The sequence below is a fragment of the Caenorhabditis briggsae genome (assembly GCF_000004555.2).
Source record: "Caenorhabditis briggsae complete genome, chrX, whole genome shotgun sequence".
Classification (NCBI taxonomy): domain Eukaryota; kingdom Metazoa; phylum Nematoda; class Chromadorea; order Rhabditida; family Rhabditidae; genus Caenorhabditis; species Caenorhabditis briggsae.
Window position 1 is genome coordinate 2,925,434 of NC_013491.2, and position 24,024 is coordinate 2,949,457.

General features: G+C 36.7%; 2 protein-coding genes across 2 annotated transcripts; both read left to right on the plus strand.

Moving 5' to 3' along the window:
• Nucleotides 1-6,483: 6,483 nt before the first annotated feature.
• Cbr-ptr-5 lies at nucleotides 6,484-15,186 on the plus strand (the record flags this gene model as incomplete). Its single annotated transcript, XM_045238933.1, has 19 exons — nucleotides 6,484-6,492; nucleotides 6,635-6,734; nucleotides 8,035-8,153; nucleotides 8,206-8,318; nucleotides 8,365-8,584; nucleotides 8,620-8,853; nucleotides 8,901-9,099; nucleotides 10,894-10,975; nucleotides 11,025-11,152; nucleotides 11,214-11,387; nucleotides 11,433-11,578; nucleotides 11,626-12,173; nucleotides 12,196-12,339; nucleotides 12,388-12,472; nucleotides 12,951-13,056; nucleotides 13,106-13,459; nucleotides 14,074-14,123; nucleotides 14,830-14,901; nucleotides 15,016-15,186. 19 exons carry the CDS (start codon nucleotides 6,484-6,486, stop codon nucleotides 15,184-15,186), a joined length of 3,054 nt encoding a protein of 1,017 aa, XP_045095960.1.
• Nucleotides 15,187-21,034: 5,848 nt separating this feature from the next.
• CBG15940 lies at nucleotides 21,035-22,691 on the plus strand (the record flags this gene model as incomplete). The annotated part of the gene is made up of 4 exons (XM_002643297.2): nucleotides 21,035-21,146; nucleotides 21,478-21,605; nucleotides 22,410-22,570; nucleotides 22,628-22,691. The coding sequence occupies 4 exons, from the start codon at nucleotides 21,035-21,037 to the stop codon at nucleotides 22,689-22,691; spliced, it is 465 nt and encodes a 154-aa protein (XP_002643343.2).
• Nucleotides 22,692-24,024: the final 1,333 nt, after the last annotated feature.

Below are 24,024 nucleotides of genomic sequence, written 5' to 3' on the forward strand. Positions count from 1 at the left end.
CTAAATTTTAACAATTTTGATTATTAATAATTATATTAATAATGAAGGATGCCGAACTAGCAAACGTCAAAAAAAGATAAATTTGGGCTTTCCTACTGTAGCTACAGTACCCGTCACTGAGATAAACAAAAATATGCTTGTTGATTTTTGGCTATTTTCCGGAGTCTTGATCTTGGCTGTCAAGTTTCCGACCACTTTGAAAACATCGGAAGTTAAAAAACAGACCTAGATTGAATACTTTGCATTTACAAAATTTTTCAAAAATTCCTAGTTTTTTAGCTATTTGCCGATTTCTAAAAGACAACAGTTTTATTACGTTCTTAGTACAAAAGTAGGCAAATGAAGGATGTCTTTCAGAAATCGCCAAGTAGCTGAATAGCTAGGAATTTTCAAAAATATCTGTGATTGTAGATTTATCAATCTAGGTCGGTTTTACATTCTTCAAGAAGATGGGGCACTTGACAGCCGTGCTGCAGACTCCTGAAAACGATTAGAATGGCCGAAAATCAACTGAAAAACACATTTTTGTATATCTTAAGTGACTGTATATTTTTTTCACTATCCATTTCCTTCCGGAGATATACAGATTCAATGTTTTTGCTTCCTGTGATGCTGTTCTTTGAATCACCTTCTGTTTCGACTCAACGCTCCCCTGAAACCACTGCTCCCACATTTCCAGATTTCCACCCTTCTCATCATTCTATCTCACGCCATGTCTGACTCATAATTGCTCCCAATCTCGATTCTCCCCCCTTCCGCCCATTTCTCGAAAACCCTTGAGCATCGATACATTTCTGAGTCTTTTTCACATTATTTCCCCATTTCCAATCGTCCAAAAATAGTGCACAGCTGTTCGAATTGTTTTCGATAATAGAAGGCTGCGCAATGAGCATGTTTACGCGAGAACGCACCCCTCGTGGCGGGTACTGTCAATAGATTGGCATATGTATGACGTTTTCTCAGCAATTCAATGTATCTAGTTGGTTCCTTTTCTTCTTTTTCGACTTACTAAAACACCTCAAATAATCTCTCGAACTGCTCAAATTCGATTAGTATCGCATATATCAACTCTTGCGAAAAAGTGCGAAAGCCAAGAGTTCATGATTTCTGACGAAACGAAAGAAAGCAGAAGCAAGTGTAATTATAAGAATGTGGGGAGAGTGAGAGAGGCGATTGGGTGAAAGCGCAGGCTTGTTGGAAAAGAGCAGGAGAGGCTAACTCAACCTGAAATGATTTATGATGAACACTTTTCACTTTTCACCTTTCTACGAGAAGTGGAATATCCCCGATATTTTAGTTCCAGTTGGTTCGGGCGGCTCAATCTCTGCCACGCCAATGTTTTTGATATTCCTACGTATGTTTTTCTTCTGAATATTCTGAAAAAAACATATCATCCCCAAATCGAAAAACCTCCTTCTCCTGCTCCATATCATATCTTTTCCTAGCTACTGTTTACTGAGAACCGCTAGAACCTCAAATCTCGTAATTAACCAAAAATCTTATCCTAACTCAAAATCGAAAACATATGATTCTAAATAGGGCGTATTCATTATTTACCTGATTGCTCAGACACCAAAAACCGAAGATTCTAGATTTTTCTATTTTAGATTTCTTTTGCTGGAAGGTCCCTCAAGTTCTCAGAAGATTTCTCAAATGCAATTTTAGCTGTGAAATCTCCTCTGTTCCAGATGTTTTATTCCGTTTCTCAGAAGATCTCTCAACTTGAGGGCCTAAAGTACGATTTAAGTTCAAAAGGTTGTCAGTTTTCATTTCTCTAAAAAGAAAGGGTAATACTTTAAAAGCTGAGTCCAGAAGAAAAAAAAGTTGACGATCGTAAAATTTCGAAAAGAGTAGATCCCTAGGAGGGGTGGGCGGAGCCACACATGGAGTTTTCTCTGACTAGTTCAGTTGGCTTCTAGAAGTTCTGAGCAACCTGGAGAGTTGGATCTCTGCCCTAGGAAACCCTTTTTTCTCAACTTCTAGGAAGTTCCAGAACATGAATATTGTTTTTAATAATTGTTTTTAATAAAATTTAATTAAATTCCATATTTTGGAGGATTTATCAAAAAAGGGAAAAAATGTTTATTTTCGATTTTGTTTTTCCAGAACTTTCCAAAAATTAGAAAAAAAATACACTTTGAGAAAATGTCTGAAATGTTAAAGTGTGTCAATTCAAACTATATCACAACAAATTTCATTTTCTGAAAATTCCTAGAAGTTGAGAAAATCGTTTTTGAAAATTGCTGTTTCCGATTGAAATGGCGATCATTCTGACGAGCGGATTCTAAAATTTTCAAAAGTGTGTAGTTAGAATATTCTCAATTCATCTTGAAATTATTTTGAAGTTTTTCATCAAAATCCGGGTTACCAAGGTGTTGTTGTTCTCTTTTGAGAGCTGAGTCTTTAGTTCATGAATTATGTCCTTGAAATCATCAAATTCTCATTTTCCACTATCCACTCCATCTTTATCTGGAAATCTAGTTTTCAGAAAATCTAGATTTCTTTCTTTCAGCAACGCATTTTTTTCTAATCTAATGCTTCAATCCGTCATAAAGTTCTGAACTTCTGCTCCTATCCGATTTCAATCTCTTTTCTCTTTTCCGACCTCTGTCTCAAACTCATTTTTATCTTTACATTTTTATCGTAGCTTCCTCTTCCAATTAGAAAAGTTTAAAGTCAAAAAATACTTTTTAAAAAATCGGAACAGAATTATTAGATTTAGTAAAACCTGAATTTGAGCAAGTCATAAAACTAAGAAATGGGAAACTTGTGATTTTAGAGAAAGCATGAAAAGAGGTTATTCTGATTTCTACATTCTTATCTTACATTTAGCTTTCTCTTCCAAATAGAAAAATGAACTCCCCACTTATGTTGTCAAAAATAAAAGCTAAAAGAAGTAAGAAAGAATTACTGGAATTTCGAGCAAGTCATAAAATAAGGAAATGGCAAATTTGTGATTTGGGAGAAAACTAGGAAAGATAGAAAAAGAGGAAACAGATAGGAGCTGCGCGGCAGAAACAGAAAGAGAGAAACTAAATGGAACGCGCGCCAAAAACGCCAAAAAAATGCTGCTCAGAATTCCTTTTCCGTTCTTCTTCATGCTTCTATATTTTCTCCACGACCTCTTCGTTCCGCTCTTCGAAGAAATAGGAGCAATAGAGAACGAGTCACCCATGTGGCCACACATTGAAAAAGGAGAGGGCCGCTGTGTCTGAGTTGTGTGTGTCCCTTTTTCTTGTGCTCGTGCTCCTCCGAATGCTTCTTGCCTCTACTTCTCAGCGTCTCGGACGGCTCGGGGCGCGACTTTGGTACTTCGAATCTCCTCGAATTTCGCAGTGTCTCAGCCCCCTCCGACCGGGCTCAAAACCTCTTGCCTCACACCCCCTCCTCGCCTGTTGTCTGTCCCCCTATGGCGGCTACTCAATTCTTCTTCACTTCAGTTATTGCCATCAACATGCAAATCGGCCTTCCAAAAATTCCGATGGTCCCCAACTTTTCTTCTCTCCAATTTTTTTTCCTGAACCAGCTCTTTTTCATCCAAAATCTTTTTGGCTGAGGCCTGACTGTCCCTCCTTTCTACAGTACTCCCAGACAACCCGGTGTTGTTCTAGACCGTCGTCTGTTTACTCAAAACCCCTATAACGTCGTGTTTTCGAGTTTTCTCGACGATTTTCAACGACTAACATTCGTAATATATAAGAATAACTATCAATTAATATAGAAAATAGAAGAATACGCCCCCGTTTTCTAGGAGATTCTAGATTTAGGTTTTGATGTTTGTTGTTCAAACTTTTGGCAGATTTTCGCACCTGGAGCACCTTGAACTAATCATGAATAACTTCATTAAAGTTGTATGCATGTTTCAGCTTGCTTCATTCGGTTTACTGAGTTGTTTTTCTTATAAAAAATTGAAGAGTACATTTTTTATGTTTTTCAAATCCTTTTTAAAAATTTTTTTAAGTTCAATTTTATATCTATCATATCTCCTTCAATATAAGCCAGGCAGTCAACTTTGAGCTCAATTATCTCGAGCCCTATAGAAGATATTTTGAATTAGTCAACTGATAAAATATTGGTTACATTATGATGAATGATTTATTGGTTGACAAATGTTCAACATCTTTTACGGGATCCGAGATAAGTAGGCTCAACTTTGAAATACGGTAATCGTACCTTCCACCTCAAAAGCTCTACTACAGTACCCCCTTTCTGCCTTTTCTCAAATATTGTCAGAATCTTTCACCCATCAAAATAAAGAGTACAGAATCGGCGGAACTACATGACATTCCCTAGAACATGACTCTCTTCAGCCTCCCCATTCATGCTGAATGGGGGACCTCCCTAGAAATTCGTTCATGACGTTTTTCTCTAGATATCCAGTCCATCTTTTTTGCAAGAATGTCATTCTAAAAAAAAGTATACACCCCCTCGCTAAAAATTGATGTCCTCCCTTGCCCCCTATCTAGAAGGATCCATTTCTCTCCTCTCATCCTAATTTTTTTGCTACTGGTCTCTCTAGGGAACAAACTTTTCAGCGTTCTTGGACAAAATAGTTTATTGGTTGGTCCAGGCGATGAGCAATGTGTCTAGGATTGGAGGACACAAAAAATGTATACAATCTTCAAAGATTAGAAAGGCCCCCACAGCTTTGCGTGTCTCTTCGAAACTCTTCAAAAACATTTCCACTTCCTCCCGATTCTCCAAAAGTTTCTCCAAGTCCTCATTTTTAATGAAATGCTCCAAATGCCAAAAACACTCTTCTATGCCTCCAAAAATATTTATATATCTGTACGTACAGTAATTTGATTATCTCGATGCGAGTACATGTAGCCAAGTATAATATCTTTTGAGTTCCCCCTCTTTCTCTTTCTCTCTCTTGCCAAAATCTGTAGAGCTCCGGCCAAATCACATTTACGAGCTCGCGGAGCTCTCACTCTGGCCTAGAGAAATAGTTTCAGCTTCAAACCCATTCTTTCGTGTCCATTCCGTGTCACACTACAAATACTCCTATTTGCACACGCACATGTAAACCACAAAGTTCAGAGTAAACATGGAAAATTTTTGAGAAAATTTTTAAAATGCCGAAAGTTCATTTCTCAAAGTTTGTGTGGGGAGTTGTCTCTGGTTCTAAAAGTTTAAATTGTGAGTAAAAAAAAAGAGAAAGAGCGGAGCAGCTGTCAGCTCTGAAACTTTCGAAATGGGCTGGTGCAGCTGAAAACTGAGCCAATATTTGACAACGGTCATTCTATTTATTGATTCAACATGAAGTATGGAAACATTTCATATTGTATATAGCGAATCCTTGATTTGAGAAGGTTTCAGATGTTTCCGTGAAATTTGAGTGTTATCCTAGGCTTCTGAAATATTCTGAGATCCGCCATAAGTTTTTTTTTTCAAATATTCCTTTTCTATTCCTAATCGTTATCAAAATTGTGAGCCTAATTTCAAATTTTTCATAATATTTGAAAACTATTCAATACCTTATTTCCTTCAGAATCATTTTATTGAATTAATGTAAATCTTAATATACTGCTGGCCATAAATAAATGCCGAAACGTGTTTTTCAGTCGAATTTGACCATTTTCAGAAATCTGGAGCTCGGCTTTCAAGTGTCCCATAACTTTGAAAATCTTGGAGGATGTAAAACAGACCTAGATTAAAAACTTTGAATTTATGGAATTTCTTCTGAAATCCTAGTTTTTCAATTATTTGCTGATTTCGGGAAGACATCCTATTTGGCCCGTTTTAGCACTGAAAACGTGAAAAAAAGTGTATTTCAGAAATCAACAAATAACTGAAAAACTATGAATTTTCAAAAAATTCTGTAAATGCAAAATTTCGAAGCTAGGTTCGTTTCATAACCTCCACAATTTTCAAAGTTATGGGATACGACATTTGACAGCCGAGCTCCAGACTTCTAAAAATGGCCAACATCAACTGAAAAACGGGTTTTCCATATATTTATGACCAGCTCTGTATCTCATTTTCCTTTAATGATCTTTTTCAAGTTATCTAAATCTAAATTTCTGTTTTTCAGTGCTCTTTTTACCCCAAATCTGAAACACATTCAAACTTCTCTTCTCACTTGATTTTCACTTATGTACAAATTACATTATCAGCTTTTTTCACGGTTTCCATATGAACCAAATTCTCTCATTTTCCCCTCTAGAGCCACCTGTTAATGAGCCACGCCTACTGCTCAGCTATTTTTCCTTGCCTCCTCCCATTTTCTCATTCTGAATAGACTCGTTAACGGGCTCACTCGCAAGACCGACCGCGCGTTTTTGCTTATACTCTTCTGATCAGTATTTGAGAAGACGAGCTCTCTCCTCCCAATCCGCCTTCGGGTGATCAGTTACACTATTAACGTCATAACTCTGCTCGATATTTTTCGTTTTTTCTTCCAACAACAACAACTCTATAAATTTCAGAGTGATTAGCGGGTTACTGGCATGCGCTGAAGTAGGAGAGCAGCAGAGTAGGATGACCGAGGTATGTGTGTAATTATAGCCAACGGGCACTCGGCTCTCACGAGCTCAAACAGAATAAAATAAGAAGAAAAAGAAGACGACGATTTCTGGTCATCTTTTTTTTCGAACTTCCTTTTAGCCCTATTACTTTGTTGTTTATCTAGGATCGGGTTGTAAACGACGACGACAAGTTACAAATGTCGGATAACGATCCGTTGAACGGCGCTGCCGTCGAGGAAGAGCAACAGGAACGAGCCGTCTCTGGTGAGTCTTTGAGATGAAGAAAAAGCTAGAAGAATTATCTTCGAGTTCTAAACTGGCCCGTTTATTTGATTTCCTGTGATGTCACGTTCATTTAGGGTTGTGGAGTAGTAACACGATCTGTTGATGAGATGAACATCACATGTCAGAAAAGCTAACTTTAGAACTTTTTTCCGTGATGACATTAGAGATCTGTGCTTGAAAGCTTTGACGCCGTTATGGGGTCTATTTCAGCCACTGTAGAAAATTTTATCCTCTTTTGAATTTGCCAGTGTTTGGAGAATAAGAATTCGATCTAAAATTTTTCCTTTGTTGCAAAATATTGCTCTTACATTTTCGTAACATGTTTGCTGATTTTCATTTGCCATTTTGAACCAATAAAGTGCCTAAAATGACAGACCTAGCACCGAAACAACGGTTGTGCCATTTCAAAACCTCATATCTCAATTCGTTGGGGTTGTACAAGAATGTCGTCAACTATCATAAGAAATGTCTAATTGTGTTGAGTTTGCCTTGAAATTTTCAGAAGCATCGAACATCCTTTACTTTGTTCTTAAAAAGCCAGTGTATAATATGGAGTAAAGGTCAATCAGATATACAAAAACATTTTTCAGTTCATTTTTGGCCATTTATATCATTTTCAGGAGTCTGAAGCTCGACTGTCAAGTTTTCCGATCACTTAAAAAATTCTAGAAGGTGTAAAATAGATCCAGATTTGAAACTTCACATTTACAGAATTTTTTGAAAATTATTAGTTTTGCAGCTATATGCCGATTTCTGAAAGACACCTAATTTTTATACGTTTTCAATACAAAAACGGGCAAAAATGGGTGTCTTTAAGAAACTGGCAAATATCTGAAAAACTAGAAAACTGCAAAAAATTCTGTAAAGATATTTCTACGAAAATTCTCAATCTTTTGTTTTTAAAATGTGAATTTTAGAATTTAGAAACTCTGACAATGATGTAAAGAATGAACGAATTTTTCTGAAAATTTCAAAGTACACTCAAAAGTTACAACTTGATTTTTCAGGGAAAATCCAACAAAACTAGATTAGAGGCTTCAAAGTGGCACAAATCTATACAGCATTGGCTTACTAATAGCGATTTTAAAACTTCAGATAAAATTTTTGAATTACTATCAACAAAAAAAAACAACTCCCCTCATTTTGTAACGCAATAAAATTTCATAACGAAAAAAATTAATATGGCTGTGAAGTGACTATTTTAATCCAGCGTTTCATCATAAAACCACTCCCAAGCCACCTGCAATATACTAATTACACATGTTCCCCCCTTTTACAGCAATGGACAATAGACAAGAAAAACTGAACTGTCTTCACGGTTTTCTCAGCCTTCGCCGGATGTTCTATCTTGTTGGTTACTCTGTCGGACGTTATCCTCATGCTTATCTTGTCGTAGCGGTAAGTTTTTTTTTCATTTTTATCATTGGAAGCAGTCGTCCCTCATTTACAGCTATTGATCTCGATCAACTCATTAGGAATGTATAGGATGGTTCTCAAAGATCGGATTCGTGACGGGTACACACCAACTAACGCACCTTCTAGATACGAAACTGATGTACTTCGGTTGGTTGGGAATTGTAGTCAAAAACAAAAGAAAAATTATTTCCAGAGAATTCTACAACATTTCTGGTGATCCTGCAATGACGATAATGATTTTGATGCCCAAAAATGGGACAACAATGCACGCAAAGGAGAATTTAGACGAGGCAGAAAAGCTATCCAAGTTCTTCCTCAATGAATTCAATGGTACTCGTGACGGACGTGTTCTCCGGTTTAGTGAGCTCTGTGAGCCATATTGTCAAATCAACAAGGTCTTTGAGCTTTATAAGGTTCGTATTACGATAACAAATAGGTTGTGTACTAGGAGCTTTTCTTAAAGAACGCATTTGATGATCAGTACAAACTATGGACCAATGAAAAGTCTGTCTCAAAAAGCACAAATCTCTCCTATCCCCTGGCCACCATGAACGGATTTGATATTCATCTGGAGCGCAGTTTGTTTGGAGTTGAACTAAATCCAAAATCCGAAGATAACACCACTGATCTTGCTCTGGATCTTCCCCCGCATCGGGTCATCACGAATATGAAACACGTTGAGGTGATCAAAAGACAAAAATAGAATATTTTGAAATATGGGATTTGAAGGTGATCGTCTTCATTTTCCGTGGAGACAGAGATTCGGCAGAGAAGGAAAAAGATTTGAGTAAATGGGAGTTGGATGCTTATGAGTGGAGTTTGAACGAGTACAAAAGTGATATTGTCGACGTGCAGATTGTGGGAACCGACGTTCTGGATAACGAAATGATGAAAGACGGAAGGCGGTTGACTCCATTCTTTGCAGCAGGTGATTTTTGAATATTGAAACATTTGAATATCTAAACATGAAAATTCTATAAAATCAAAGATTGAATATTAGTCATACAATTTCTGATTTTCGCTTTTTCAGTTATTTTATTCTATTTTATAATTTTCGAGGGAGTTTTTAAGCTAAAGTTAGAACTCAAAAATCTGTTATTCGTAGAAAAATATGTTATTTTAGGTATATTTTTTTTCTAGAACCAGATTTGATTACATTAATATTTTAGGTTCCATTATTAGACAGAAAGTTAAAATCACAGATACCGTAAATCCTTTATTAACAGGACACTATAAATTCCCTCTTTGAAACGATTTATCTCGATCCCTGTGAAGGATAAATGAAAGTGTTCAACAAATAAATTGTGTATCATAATATGACAAACATTATGTTAGTTGACATTTTTTGGATATCTCATATAGGAGCCGAGATAATTGAGCTTCAACTTAACAGTGTAAGAGCCTTTCAATTACAGGTTTCACGTCATGCTCTTAAGACATTATAAATATACAATTTCTCATTAAATTTCAATAAAAATTATACAGTGCGGTCAATATCTTTAAGATCCTTTTGATTTTGAGCATTCAGGAAAAACTAGAGGAGAAAATATGTAAAATAATAATATAAAATAAATATATCGAAAATATGTTAACGCCATTCGATTAACAATTAATAATAACCTCTAGAGACAAAGTTTCATGAATTTAGCTCTTTCCCTGTCCGTGTACCATCCAAAAAACCGATATGCAAGCGGTCAATATCTTTAAGACCTCCCGGATTTTTCGGTGTTCCAGTGATAATTTTCATGAGATAATATTTTAGAAGTATCAAATATCAGTCTGAAAATTATTTTTGGGTAGTTTTTAATCAAATAAGAACGGTTTCTGAAAGTTTCCCTATCAGAAATCGGGTTCTAAAAAGTCATCTCATGATTTTTGCTCTTTTTGAGAGGATTTTCGGTTTTATGGAAAAATGCAGCGTTCTACTTGATGGAATTCTATGAAGATTACTATTAGTATAAAGCTCTTATTTCCTTCTTGATGTCTTAGTCATTTGATACAGATTCAGGTAGAACAGACGGGTGCAGATTCTTAAAGTCAGAGCTGGCCCGTTTGGTGAGTTCTGGGGCTAACGTTGTGAAAATGTTCGGGAAAATTCGGTCAATTATAAATAATCAAGCAATTTAATTACAAAAAAGAGGATAATAGCTCTCTAATAATATGAAATTTCATAGATTTCCATCAATTAGAACCGAAAATCCTCTCAAAAAGAGCAAAAATCTTGAGGTGACTTTTTAGAACCCGATTTCTGATCGGGAAAATTTCAGAAACAGTTCTTATTTGATTAAAAACTACCCAAAAATAATTTTGAGACTGATATTTGATATTTCCAAAAACTATCTTATGAAAATTATCACTGGAACACCGAAAAATCCGGGGGGTCTTAAAGATATTGACCGCTTGCGTATCGGTTTTTTGGATGGTGCACGGACAGGGAAAGTGTTAAATTCCTGAAACTTTGTCTCTAGAGGTTATTATTGATTGTGAATCGAATGGGGTTAACAGTCTTTTAATATTTCTTCTAGTTTTTTTCTGTGCGCTCAAAAACAAGGAGGTCTTAAAGATATTGACCGCACTATATACTCAAAACACTGTAACCAGTTAAAACCACGCCTCATACTTGTCCGAATTTTTAATATTCCTCAAACTATTTGAGCTAGAAGTTCCTTCTTTAATTGACAACTTATTTATTTAAAATTTTTCCGAAAATCAATGTTTTCAGGATTCGGATTTGAAATCACATTCGTTTCTCTTTGTGTCATTCTCACTGCTGTCTACCACAACTGTCTGGACCAAGGAAAACTGTATGTACCAAATTCCTACTTACCCAAAAAAAACAATTTAATATTTCAGTCTAATCAGTCTTGGCGCCGTATTGTGCCCTATTCTCGCCATCACCTCCACTTATGGAATTGTCTCGATTCTCGGAATGCGCACCAACTCATTCATGCTCGTTATGCCGTTTTTAGTTATGGGAATCGGTTAGTGAGAAGCACTCTGCGTGATTGAACAAGTTCATAATCTTAAAAGCTCTTTTTTAAGGCGTCGACTCCTGCTTCCTCATGATTCACAGCTGGCAAAAAGAGCGACGTGCGCAGGAGAGTGGCACTGGAAACCGACTTGGAATGGTTTATGAGTCCGTTGGTCCATCAATCACAATTACCTCGCTTACCGACTTCCTCTCCTTTGCCATTGGAGCACTCGCCCCAACTCCGGGTAAGAAGAGTTGGAAGGGAACGTGACGTCATCAGCTATTTTCAGAAACTCGCCTCTTCTGTATTGCATCTTCCATCGCGTTAGCTCTCACATACATTTTACAACTGGTACTCTTCGGTCCTATTCTAGCAGTGGCCACCAAATACGAGCACAAGACAACGTCCACTAATAATAGCAAATGGAGAGCATGGGTAAATCTAGAGCGGGGGACACAAAATAGAAGAAAATGATTTTTTAGCTCAAGGCGTGTTGGAAAAGATGTATCAACATCTACTGCAAAATTTTGTCCCACAAATTATTTGCTGTTGTCGTGATGATTGGAACTGGCATCTATTGGTACTTTGCTATCTATGGACTTATGACAATGAAGACACGTCTGGACGCCGTAAAGATTCTCCCAAAGGATTCTCCTCTTCAACGGCCGAATCTGGTGCTCACAAATCTTGTGTGGGCCAACTACCACCCGGTCACAATTCTTGTCAATGCTCCATTAGATCTAGAGAATCGCCAACAGATGACTCGTTATTGGAATATGGTTGATGAATTTGAACGGATGCACAATTGCAAAGGAAAGGCATCAACACTGCTCTGGCTTCGAGATTATGTCAAATTCTTCTACTATGGAGAGCCTTTTGATTTGTTTGCATTCTTGGGACTCTCCACTCCAGAAGTTCACGAGGAAATTGATCCATATGAAGCCAAAATTACAACTGCGAAGCTTCCAGAGTTCCTAAAATCTCCTTTCTTCAAACATTGGGATAGTTTCATCCATTATCATTACGAAGAGTGAGTTGCAATTTTCAAAAAGATGGAGAAAAATCGAAACTATTCAAATTTCTTTCAGAGGAAAAATCAAGCTGGATCGGTTCATGATGAATGTCGCCTACGATAACACATCCTCCTGGGACACGCGTATTCAGTTGATGACAGATTGGAGGAAAGTTGCGCATAAGTAAGAATAATTGACTTTTATAATTGTGGGAAATGAAGAGATTTACAGCTACTCGGATTTGAATGTGACAGTTTGGGAGCCGAATGGTATGTTTGTGGATCAGATGCTCAGTTTGGGAAGAACTGCTACACAGGTACGGTTGGCGATTTTTTTAATGGAATAATAAATTTTAAAAGAGTACAAACTGGGGAAACTACCGTACTTCCTCTCCCAAAAGCCCTCCCTAACTGTCAACTTTGAGATGAATTATCTCGATTCTCGTGAGAGATATCAAAAATTTGACAACTAATAAATTATTCGTCATAGTACCTCAAATATTTGTAAGGTGACAGATTTTTTATATCTTTCACAAAAAATCGAGATAATTGAGCTCAAAGTTAACATTGCTTAATACAGGTTTTACGGTGTTATGGGGCTGTGAAAAGCAAATCAGCTAATTGCTGGAACATCCGAAGCAAAACCCAAGCAGAAAATTCCATGCACCTTCAATGTTGAAGCGATTTACAAGCTCAAAAATTAAAGGCGCATAGAATTTCCTGATTGGGTCTCAAGTCAGCTGGTCGTATAGGAAAAAACCAGCAATTCGTTGATTTGAAACATTAACGATTCAGACTGGAATCTGGACATTGGTTTGTATGGCTGTTGTCTGCGCAATCTTCATTCCCAACCCATGCTCAATTATCACTGCTACTGTATCAATTGCTTCAATTACTACTGGTAGGATCTCTCCCTGTCTCAAAAATCTTCTATTTTTCCCCGTTTTCAGGAGTAATGGGATTCCTATCCCTATGGTCCTTCGATCTCGACCCCGTTGTGATGGCGGCTGTTTTGATGTCGATCGGCCTGTCTGTTGACTTTATCGCTCACGTCGCGTACCATTTCCAGGTTAGGAACACTTCCGCAAACAAGACCTTTTCCCTAATCCCAACTCCAAACTTGTTCATTGTTATAATTATTACAGTTGGCACATCGCAAAGAGATTCGCAACGGAAAAATCAAAAAGATCCCATTGAAAGGATCCACGGAACGGTTAGAGCACACGCTCGGAGCTGTGGCATGGCCAATGATCCAGGCTGGTGTCTCAACCATCTGCTGCATCCTTCCGTTGTTGTTCCGCGCGGTAAGTTAATCTCTGGATAGAGTGACCGGAAATGTTTGATCAGGTGACACAGTCTTAAGATCATATTCTTCTCATCCCTAATTGACGCAATCTTAGGAATGGCGTAACTTCCGGAGCAAATAGTTACTTCTTTGTTGCATTTGCTCATAGTCAATAGGCGTTTTGAAGAAAGTGTGAATTGTAGTTATGTCAGAATAAGGAGAAAAATATGAAGTGTGTGTCGCTTGAGAATATGTGATTTTGAGAAAACCAGAAAAAAAACTGAAATGAACTTTTAGGAAGATTGAGTTTAAAAACGGGAAGGATCTACCGAAAAATATAAAAATATAAAAATATATTTTTCGGAGCTTTGGAAGGCCTTGCTGAAAATCTGTGTGTCTTTAAAACGAAAATTTTTTTTAAACTAGTAATATTCCAGCCCTTTTTGGGAACTTGAGGTTTTCGAATCTTTTCCTTTGAAATCATTGTCTCCAAAAATAACGAAAACCTAGAAAATTTTTTTGAAGAATTTGAAATAATTCAATTTGACCGCTAACATATACAGTACCGATCAATAAGATATACAGAAACGTATTTTTGAATTGATTTTCGGTCATTTTGACCATTTTCAAGAGCCTGGAGCTCGGCTGTCAAATGTCCGATCACTTTGAAAATTTTCGAAAATGTAAAATAGACCTAGATCTGAAAAGATCTGAAAAAAATTTGCATTCAAAGATTTTTTTGAAACTTTCTAGTAATTTTGCCCCGATTTTTGAAGAGCACCTGTTTTTCATGGTTTCAGTACAAAAACCGGCAAGGTGTCTTTTGGAAAAAGGTGTCTTTTGGAAATTGGCAAATAGTTGAAAAACTAGGAAGTTTCAAAAAAAAATCTGTGAACGCTAAATTTTCAATCTAGGTCTGTTTCACAACCTCTGAAATGTTCGAAGTGATTGGGTGTTTGACAGCCGAGCTCCGGACTCTTGAAAATGGTCAAAATCGCCAAAAATCCACTGAAAAATATGTATTTCTATATCTTATTGATCGATAAAGCGGACTATTTTAGGCGTAGTACCCACCCAGTCACTTTCTGAAAATTTAACAATCTTGAAATTTCAAACTTCTAACTTTCTTCATTCCTGCCAGAACTCGCTTCAATTTCTTTTGATTTCAATTCATCAGAATAGCCTTGCAATGAGATTTTTAAAGCTGATTTGACGAGAATCTGACATTTCGGAGCTTTCCAAAAATGGTTTGCTGAAAAAAAAGATCCTTGGAACCTCGAGAAAACTTTTATCAAACTTCGAACCTATAAAATACTTTTCAAAAGTTCGGGAGGTAATAACTTGACCGCCACGCACAACATATCTGCCAGAAATCCACTTAAAACCCAGAGCTACTCACCATCTGTTTTCGTCGCCGCCATCTTCCTGGTCGTCACATTCGGAATGCTTCACGGCCTCTTGGTAAGCAAAACGAAGCAGTTCTTTTGTTGGGGTGCGGGACCCATTGGACCCCCTCGCCCCCCCCCCCCCTTAAACTTAATTAAAACCCCAGAACATGCGCCCTTTTCTTTTCAGATTTTGCCCACTTTCCTGGCGGCTCTTCCCGAAAGTGTGACCACCGCCAATTGCTATCGCGTTTTCTTGTCATCGTCGTCGGAGCGTAGCTGTCGTTATGTGCCACGCCGTGACAGTACCAATAGCATTGAAATGCAGAAGATGGAGCGGAAAGATCCACTTCTCAATTGATTTGAATTATCTTACTGTAGCTACCATTTTTTTTCTGTTTCTTCTGTTCTTTTCCCTCGGCTTGCTTTAATTTCCTTTGCCATTCTTTCTTTTTTTTTGTTTCTCTTTCTAATTTCCTTGACTCGGTGGAGTTTCATTTTAAATCCTGTCCTTCTTCTTCTCGCTAGTATCTTGTCTCACAATCTTTAATTTCCCTCATTGTGCAAGTTTGCACCTCATCTCAACCCCCTTCCCCGTCCCCCAAGCACAAAAACGTACACAATTTTCATTTTCTCTCGTCTGTTCTGACACTTTGAAATCTTCAAAAGAAATAACAATAACTACTTCCTTTCAATTGTGTGTGTATTTCTATTTAAAAGGAATTTTCGCGTTTTTTTTCTTGCGATTTCAATTCTACATTTTGTCGGTTCTATGAACATGTTTAGGCTTTACCTGACCCCACCACCCCACCGTTGCCTGTGATCTTTCCCTCCACCCCATTCAAATTCCGGTAGATGACTCTTGAACGTTTTTTTCCTTCTTTTCTCTATATTCAACCTTTTTGTTCCCTTTTGTTTTCATTTCCTTCCTTTCGTTTCTATAGTAATTATTTCCATACAATAAACTCTATTTTTTCAGAAGCTATGGTTTTTTGAAACCAAGAGTTTCAAGAATTGTGTCTTAATTGGAAACTTCAAACAAACCAAAAAAAAAACCGTAATCACTCTAATAGAACGCCATCCAGACCACCAACTTTGAGCCTATATATCTCGGTTACTGTGAAAAAAATCAAAATGTAGTCAACTAATACAATTTTTATCATAATTCAAACAATATTTAATCAGTGAGCCACTTTTTTATATCTTTTAAAGGAACCAAGATATATAGGCTCAAAGGTGGCGGTTTGGGTAGCTTTAAGTCAGAGTGTGAAGACAAAATAGAGACTAAAAATGAAGCGGAAAACTTTCAAGAAAATTCATCTTGAACAAATACAAAAAAGGCGAGGGGAAACAAGCATAACGGCTTCACTTAAGACCTCTTAAAACATAAACACAATAGCGATGGGGGCGGGGTAAAAAGTACGCGAGGCCTACCCACCCTTCTGACCCATCACCACCATATGCGTGTATGAATGAGGAAAAGGGCACCAACAAATGTATTCAGGCGCCGCCGTGTAGAAGAGATTCATGTGTGAAACTCCTCTTTCTTTCAACCTTTCAAACAGCTTCTGACAAGTTACCACTACAAATTAGTCCAATTTCGGACTAATTTGTAGGATGTACTATGCTCATAGAGCTTTTAATTCCGTTGGAAATTCTTTTGCTTCATTCGTTCATTCTTAGTTTATGGCTCATGCTCAGAAAAGCAAAAACTGAACTCATTTACCTGGCAAACCAAACCACTTCCCCCCGTTTTTCTAATTCAACATGTCACATCTGGAGACACTAACGTACTAATACATCAGAGTACTTGAAGTCAAGGTCCCCCTTTTTCAATATTCGAAATTGAAATCAAGCTTCAAGCTCCAAATGCTCGCTCATTTCCTCCTATTTTTCTGAATCTCAAGTTTCGATTTCACGCCATTTTCCTTCTTCTCAAAACTTTTCAACGCTTCTTATTATTCTTCTTCCTCATCTCCATTATTGTCTCAGCTGTCTGCTTTTGGCGCCTCGAAAAGTGACATCCGAGAGCGCGATAATATCTGCTGCTGCGGGAGGAAATCGCGGGAGAATGGAGCGAAATATGGAGACCATTTGTGTGGTATATTTATTTTGATTTGATTCTTTGTTTGGGATTTTGACTCTTTCAAAAATCGCAGTTATTGTTTTTTTTTCAAATTTCGAAAAGTTTTTCAAAAATTCAAGCTTAATAAGCTATTTTCATTATTCCATTTCTTTAAAATTTTCGAGTTTCTCAAAAAAAAAAAATAAAATGGCTTGTTTTCTAGATATCGTATTTCACACAAACCCTAGAACGTATATAGTCCTTCGGACCCTTATACAACCACTCTCCAGGAAACTATAATTTTTTACGTTTTTGGCTTCGAAAAATACCGTAAAACCTGTATTAGAAGAGCTTTCTAAGAGGGGCTTGGAAAAATAGTGGGCCCCCTTTAACACAAGGGCTCTCTTCAAAATGTGCTTTTCGAAATTAGAAATTTCTGCTAGTTTTCAGTGAAAAATAACCCAAAATTTTAAAAATTCACATAAACTTGTTGAAACCCATTTTTGCTCAAAACTTGCTTAATTTTAGTGAAATCGATGGATTTTTATGCCCCTGTGGTTGAAGGAACCGTCGAATAGAATATTTATGCCCCTGTAATCAAACGGTCCCTTTAATGGAAGGGCCCTCCGAAGATAAACCTTGGAACACCTAGATTGAAAACTTTGCTTTTACAGAACTTTTTGAAAATTCCTAGGTTTTGAGCTATTTGTCGATTTCTGAAAGAAACCTCTTGACAGCCGAGCTCCAAGTAGTTAAAATGGCCAAAAATCAACCGGAAAATTCGTTTTGTATATCTTATGGCCTGTACTGCATACCTACAAATTTCGCTTTAAAAAATAGTCCAAGTGCCCTTTATTTCATTTTTCCGAACAATTTGGTTTTTTAGATACCCTACTATTATGAATCCAGTCACCCGTCATAACCAGGTACACACATCTAAACGATGCGAACATTTTCCTAATTAGCGTATTTTCTCTGCGCACTCTTGTTCACCCATTTTCTCTCTTATCAGTACATGGCTCAGTCATTGGAGCGTATACAGGACTCTGATAGTGCTGCATTTCTTTCATTTCACATCGTCATCAAATCACACCCACGTGCATTTGTTTTGGCTTGTTATGTTTTGTATCTTTTCCATGATCTGTCTATCTCTCTCGTGATATCTGGTGACTAACAGATTTGAATAATCGATCACTGGTTTTTTGTGATCTCTAGCTTTTTTTTTCGAAATGTGTCATTCCAGAATTTTGTCATCGACACCATTGTAAACGATACGTACTCGAAATTGTTCCTTTTTTCTACCATCCCTCTCATCCCCTTTTCTCACCTGTAGTACTTGATTACTTTATACCAAGTACCTGTCATTTGCACTGTGTTGTCTCTCTTAGAGCCATCCCCACACAAAACAATTGTTTGCTCTATTTTCATATAAGATACGCCATGTTAGTCGACTAATTTTTGTCCTTCTTCTTTTTATCGTTTTTTTTAAAGTAGGAAAATCGATTGTTCATAGCCTTATTTATAGCCTTCCTAGCTATCGTCCGGATAACAACAAAAATGTGTATACAAATTGAGTCTAGAACAGAAGAAGGAGAGCAAAGAATATTTTTTATGGCTCTTGGGGTCAATATAACTAGGATATAACACCTCCAAAGGTCTCCTATTTTTCTTGAGTTTTTTCAAGTAGTTTTATGGATCTGATCCACTATTTAACAGAAAAAAAAACTCATTCCTACTACTGTTGATTTAGTACATTACTCGTCTCAAGCCCTCTGTATTGTTCGTCCTCTCTCTAAGTGAATAGAACCTTAAGAGTGGGAGAGAGGAGAGAGTAGATCTTGAGCGCGACAACATTCAATACATTTGAGCGTCATCACTGAAATGTAAATAGGAGAAAAGTTGGAAAATTGGAGAAGAAAGGAGGGAAAAATCGAAAAACAACGTGAGAAAAAAACACAAACTGTCAAAAAAAAGTCGTTTTGAAAAGAGATGCTAAAGCTTTTCTCAGGGTTTATGGTTTTTTTTGCGATTTTTTTTTCGTTTTTTTGAGAGTTTTAGAGCTTTCCAACGATTCCGGAAGCTTTATTTTTCTGATTTTTTGATAGGAAAAAGGTAACATTCAAAATTTCAAAATAATGGGAAAATTGCGGGAAACGGAAGTACCTCGGTTTGTGATAAGAGAAGTTTTAAAAATATTATACTAATAGCGTTTTTGAGTTTTTCTTTCACTCCGTTTCATCATTTTTCCGTTTTTTCTAATTACTTCTTTGAGCCATTTTCATAGTTTTTTGCATTTTAAAGAATCTCGGATTTCTTAAGATTTCCAGAAAGTTCGAAAATTCGTCCCTTTCTGGAATTTGTTGGAATGTTGGCTGAAATTCACATTTCGAAAATTTCGAAACTTCGAAATTTCTCAATCTCGGAATATTCCAATTTTTAGAAAATTCCTAATTTTGAACATTTGGAATAATCTGATTTTCGAACATTTAGAATCATCCGATTTCCCAAAACTTGTATTTTTAACAATTCAGATTTTCCAAATTTCGGAATTTCGGATTATCCAAAATTAAGACTTTCCTCGTGTCGGAATTTTTGAATTTCTGAATATTCCGATTTTGGAAAGTTTGAAATTTCGGAATCTCGGTATACTTTGATTTTAGGAAATTAGGAATTTCGAAATCTCGGTACTCATTTTTGGAAATATTCCATTTTGGAATTTTCGGAATGCTGAAAACCCAGATTGTTCACTTTCCGGATTTTCTGGATATCAACAATTCCAATTTTCGAAAATTGTGAATTTCGGAGTTTCGAAAATTTTCAATTTTAATGTTTTCGAGGTATTCTGATTTTGAAAATTTGGAAATGTCGAAATTACCCGAATTTTTGAATTTTCCAGTTTTGAAATTATTGGAATTTCGGAATTTCAGAATATTCAAATTTTGAAAATTTTGGAACGTCGAAAATTCCAGTTTTCTAAATTTTGAAATCTCGGAATTTTACGGTTTCGGAAAATTTGAAATTACGAAATTTCGGAATATTCCAATTTTGAGTTTTTCGGAATTTTGGATTATTCTGATTCAGAAATTTTCAGAATTTTGGAACTTTCCTGTTTGTTTGTTTCTGACTCTAAAATTTCGGCACTTATCCACCATCCTAGTTATTCTTGTATCCTCAACGTCATAAGAACCTCCAAAAATTCCAGGTACTACACAACTACCGCTCGTAACCGCATCATAAATTTTATGCTCTTTTTTCTCCCCCCACGGCGCTCTCCTGCTTCTTCTCCGAATTTTCTTGCCTCGTTTTGTCTTTTCATTACAATACAAACTGATGTATACTCTTTCCATCTCTCTCTTTCTTTCACTCTCATGTTCTCCGTTTGCTTGTACTCACTGACCACCATCTTCTTCCCAAAACATGGCCATATTTCCCCAAAAAATTCATTTGTGGTCTCACAGGTGTCACTGTAACTCTTGTTTTACAATCTTGTCGTTAGTCATATGTGTCCGTCCTTGTTCTCAGGTCGCTGTGATTCAAAGCATCCCAAGTTTGGCCTAAGGCTTTACTGTTATGACTAACAAGAGAGCACACCCGGCCGGGTAGACCCGCCAATGTTGTACGGTCGAACGAGCCGATAACAATGTTTATATACCATATAAATACCCGGCTGATCATTTCATTTACTCAACCTCTTTTCTCTTTTCTCTCTCTCTCTTCTTGAGGTGGGAGGGCACATTCTCGCTCTCGCGCACCTTTCTTTCTTCCTCATTCCCACTTTTGGTCACTTATTTGTTTTAGGGTACATATGGGGGGTCCTGGTTTTTCTTGGCTTCACCTAAGCATGTTTTCTTTTGATTGTTCCATTTTTCAATCTCTCCATTTTCCCGAAACATATCTATCTGAAATGTAGTTCAAGGCACTCAAGCTTACCCTACATTGTCCCAAATTTTTTTTTTCCATCTATTGTTCCCTCCACGCACAGCACTTTTTTCCGTTAACCACTTCTCTTCCCCTTCTGATGACTCAGGTCTATGTTTTATATGTTCTTCTTCTTCCTCGCCTCTTTCAAAACTTTTTCATACTTTCACACTCTTTGCATAAAGTTTCTATTCTTCACAGTATATTCATATTCTTTCAGAAAGGTATGATACGTTTCCTTGCGTTTCTTCTTGTGAGCTGCCTAGCTCTTACAGCGGGTGGAAGGTCCAGTATGGTCGATGACAACACATTCTTTGGTATAACTACCACTGATAAACGTGAGTGATAAGAGACAAGGTTTTGAACACTTTGTTTTGGTTGTTAATTGAATTATTTTGGTAGTACATATGGCCGGAAATTGAAAACAAACACTTTCGTTGCCTGATTTTTGAGATTGAGGTAATGCCAATTTTACTATCCCTTATTTCAAAATCCAAACGCTTTTCCCTAATTTCAAAGTCCAGATATCGGCAATTTTTGAGATTTCTGAAAGCCTCAACGTCTTTTTTCAGAAACCTCATTGTCCGGTCCTTCCGGTCAATCATATTTTTTGTCTACATGTACTTTGATGTACCCAGACTAACTTCAAAATTCAAAAACAATTTCCAGCATCCTACACCTACTGGGACTATGCAGAGTGCCATCAACTGTGTCAAGTGCCGTGCACACGGACTGTCGTCCATTTCAAGGAGCAGCAAATTGATATGTATAATTGTGTTCAACTCAAAGTGATCAAGGTAAGGGGGTTTTCAAAAATTTGAAAGATGTTATAAAATATTTCTAGCTTTAATAAGTGAATTGAGCTGAAGTGAGCTGAGGTGATAAAATCTGACTTTAATGTTTTTCAATTAAAAAAGCCAACCTGTCTGTTTTCTGATTTTTTTGGACCCTTAAAAAGTTATTCAACTAACAAAAAATTAAACTTACAGTATCGGTAATTAAGATATACAAAAACGTATTTTCCAGTGGATTTTGACCATTTTCAGGAGTTTAGAGCTCGGCTGTCCGATCGTTTTGAAAAAATTGGATGGTGTAAAGCAGACCTGGATTGAAAACTTTTCATTCACAGAATTTTTCGAAAATTCCTCGTTTTTCTGTTATTCGCTGATTTCTGAAAATCACTTTATCGAGTGGTCTTCTGAAAACGTGAAAGACAGGTGTCTTCAAAAATTGGCAAATAGTTGAAAAACTAGGAGTTTTCATGTAATTCTGTGACTGCAAAGTTTTAAATCTTGTTCTGTTTTATATCCTGTGAAAATTTCAAAGTGATCTGACAGCCGAGTTGCAGAGTGCTGAAAATGGTCAAAATGCCCCAAAATCCACTGGAAAAATACGTTTTTGTATATCTCATCGACCGGTACCGTATATCCAGTTGCTGGATACATTGTTTCAGAAAGTTTTAATTTAAGTGAGATGCCTTAAACCTGAAATTTTTAAAATGCTCAAACCACGTATCAAAAAATATGACTCAAGAAAATTGAAGATATGATTCGTTTCGGTCAAAATAAATTTTCTATAATAATTGAAGCTCCTAGTTTCAGACCTCTTTCATCGACAATCTCAAAGGAGGAACCTTCAAAAACGCGATAATTGTCGTGGTCGTTGTCACCGTCTTCATTATGCTCATGATCGCCTGCGGATACTACTGCTGTTGCAACCGACGAGAAGAGGATGAGCGGTTTCCAGGAAGAGACGAGTTTCGGTAAGTCATCGTGAATGAAAATCATACTAAAAGGTTCTGATATAGTCATCATTTTAGAGAGCTTGGACCACACGACGAGAGGAAGGCTCTCAACAAAGGAACATCTGTAATTGAAGTCTAGGTACCCTGAAAATCGATTTTTCAACTTTGGAATCTAAGTCAATTTCTCTCAACTTCTCAATTACGCTTTAATCTTCAATCTAGTATTTTTTCACCCGTCATTGGTGGTTTGTATCTCACGAACCATACTTTTTTCCTTCAAATGTCCCCTCTTCTTGATTACGGTTTCAATAGTTTTCCTATGACTTTTGCTCTTTGTCTCTTTTCATGGAACTTTATCTTTATTCCTCCAACCCATCCCCATCGTGTACGTTTCTACGCAACTATCTGGAGAATTCAAACTGTTCAAATGCTTTTTTGTGCTCTTCTAATATTGCTCCCAACTGGTTTGACCAATTTTCCTCCCAATAAATCGTGATTTCCGATAGGTTGCATCAGGTTATCAATCAATAATTTTCTTTAGATAACAAGACCATTGTGTAGATTGTGCTGATAGCGCAATTTGGATTTTTTTTTCGTTTCTTTATGCACTAATTTTTTCCAATGCAATTAAGTTTTAAAAAGCATTTTCAAAACCTTTTTTTCGAAAATTGAAAATAATGATCCTTTTTCATTTTTCCTGGAAATGCAGATCATAAAATCTTTGAGTTATTAAAATATCCTTTCCTGCTGCTCGATTTCGAAATGTCTTTTGGAAAAATACATTAAATTTTATTGACTTATTCGGGATTCCTTTTTTCCATTATATCTTCATTCCTCTATAAATCCCGGGTCGGCGGATTTCCGACTTCCTTGATGAAAAATGATTTTCGATGATCTGTTCTTCGCAAATTCAGATTTTCGAATCGAATCACGCACATCCACATTTTCGCTAATGGGTGAGAAAAAAGAAAAAATTAGTAGTTTTTGATTATGAATTTCAAAGATTTCGTGAAAAAAGCGTGTGCTAATGGACTACAGGTATTTAACGTTTATTAGTGTTTATGGGGTTTTTATGTATATAAGAAAGTCATGGAAAACGTTAGTTCTTCTAGTTGGTCCTCAGCTTTTTTCTAAAATTTTGATACTATTGTATGACACAAGAGCTCATGGCTTTCCTAATCTCATTCACCAACCCTGCCGCGTTTCGCCCACTGACCTGTGAAGAACGTTAGTTCATTCCTAGTAAGCTGAAAAGGAGATGCTGTGAAGCTTGTATTGAAAGGTATTATAATTACCGAATTTGATTCAATTTACCGTAAACACTCCAATAGAACGGCACGCAGAACATTCAAACTTTTAGCCCATATATCTCGGTTACTGTGAAAGATATCAAACAGTAATTAACTGTGAAAGTATTGATGATAATTTGATAAAAATTTTGTTAGTTGACCACTCTGTGATATCTTTCACAG